The sequence below is a fragment of the Etheostoma spectabile genome, chromosome 7 (assembly GCF_008692095.1).
Source record: "Etheostoma spectabile isolate EspeVRDwgs_2016 chromosome 7, UIUC_Espe_1.0, whole genome shotgun sequence".
NCBI lineage: Eukaryota > Metazoa > Chordata > Actinopteri > Perciformes > Percidae > Etheostoma > Etheostoma spectabile.
In genome coordinates this window covers 15334295-15335508 of record NC_045739.1, presented here as the reverse complement: position 1 = coordinate 15335508, position 1214 = coordinate 15334295, and the positions used below count along the sequence as shown (strand labels likewise).

The window sequence follows — 1214 nt, the reverse complement described above, 5'->3', positions numbered from 1 at the left end:
TGTGTGTGTGTGTGTCTGTTTTGGCCCCCCATTCCTTTACAAGAGCTTACACAGTTCTGTGGAAGAGGGGAGTTCAGAGACTCAGGGTTCAGGGTTTTTCCATAGTCTGATGTGTTTTTGGCCAAACACTTTTTTTTCTTCCATCACAACAGCTCGTACTGCCGCAGGTGCATCCGCTGGATGATGTCTCGACAGTCGTTGAATACACGGCGGATGTTTTCCGTGTCGACGGCGCACGTGAAGTGGGGGTAGCAGTAGTGCCTTCCGTCCCCGCTTGCTGTGCTGATCCTCTGTAGATGGAAAAAAAGAAAAAGTAAGAAACTATTTCACTATGTATATTATAACTAACACAGTTGCTGATTGGTTGTGAAGGTTTCTTTGAGCAGCAGTTTTCAATTTTTATTTTTAACACATGCAAAGCAGACATAAAATGCTCAACACCTTCATGGCCATGCCATATTTAGTCAATAAAATGATTGTCAACAAATCCCATGAGACAGACTCTGAAAACCTTTCAACTCCATCTGTGGCCCATTCATTTTTGTTCATTCATTAAAGTACCCAACTTAGGCTGCCATTACAGGAATAAACCTCTATGTAAATGTGGTTACATGATTGGCCACTGCAGCGTGACTTCGGATTGTGTTTCTCCAATAGTTAAATCTGTCTCAGGTTTTTTTCAGCACCACCCTGTGGGCCCCAACGCTGCAGCCTAAACCAACTACCCCCTTCAAATGAATGGGGACTTCTTGCCGGAGCACCTGATCCTGTCTGAATGCAGCCTCACCCTTTAAAATTTGCATATTACAAGGCACAAAAGCAAAACCTACGCCCATTGCACTTACCAGGAATTCATCTCTTATAAAGTACTTTGCCCTTGTAACACGGGGATCTTCTCCAGGCTCTGGGGTCGCTGGAAGAGGGCAGAAAGACTAATGAAACCACAGTTCTTATGACATGCAAGTGGGGATGGATAATACAACCACCAGGATGGAATCTGGTTTTTCTGGGCATTTAATAGTAAGCATGTATACATTTTGACGTGAGTAATTTTGTAACTAGTTGAGTAAGTAAGACATTTTCTCTGTCATTATGTTTAAATGCGAGAAAACAGGACAACGTCACAGGTGTGTATCAAGGATGACCTATTTGTTTGGGGGCCCTTTAGGTCTTTTTTTAATAGGGCAGCATAAACATTGAAAAAGGGGGGGGGG

General features: G+C 43.2%; 1 protein-coding gene across 1 annotated transcript in view; it reads right to left on the bottom strand.

Annotated features, from left to right (window-relative positions):
• Positions 1–100: 100 nt before the first annotated feature.
• The window catches only part of gnas (GNAS complex locus), a 42314-nt gene continuing 41200 nt past the window's right edge, over positions 101–1214 (bottom strand). The window contains exons 11-12 of the mRNA XM_032521684.1: positions 846–913; positions 101–290 (exon numbers count right to left, since the gene is read on the bottom strand). Of these exons, the coding sequence (XP_032377575.1) occupies positions 144–290; positions 846–913 (215 nt within the window). The 3' untranslated portion in view covers positions 101–143. The remainder of the gene's footprint in view (positions 291–845; positions 914–1214) is intronic.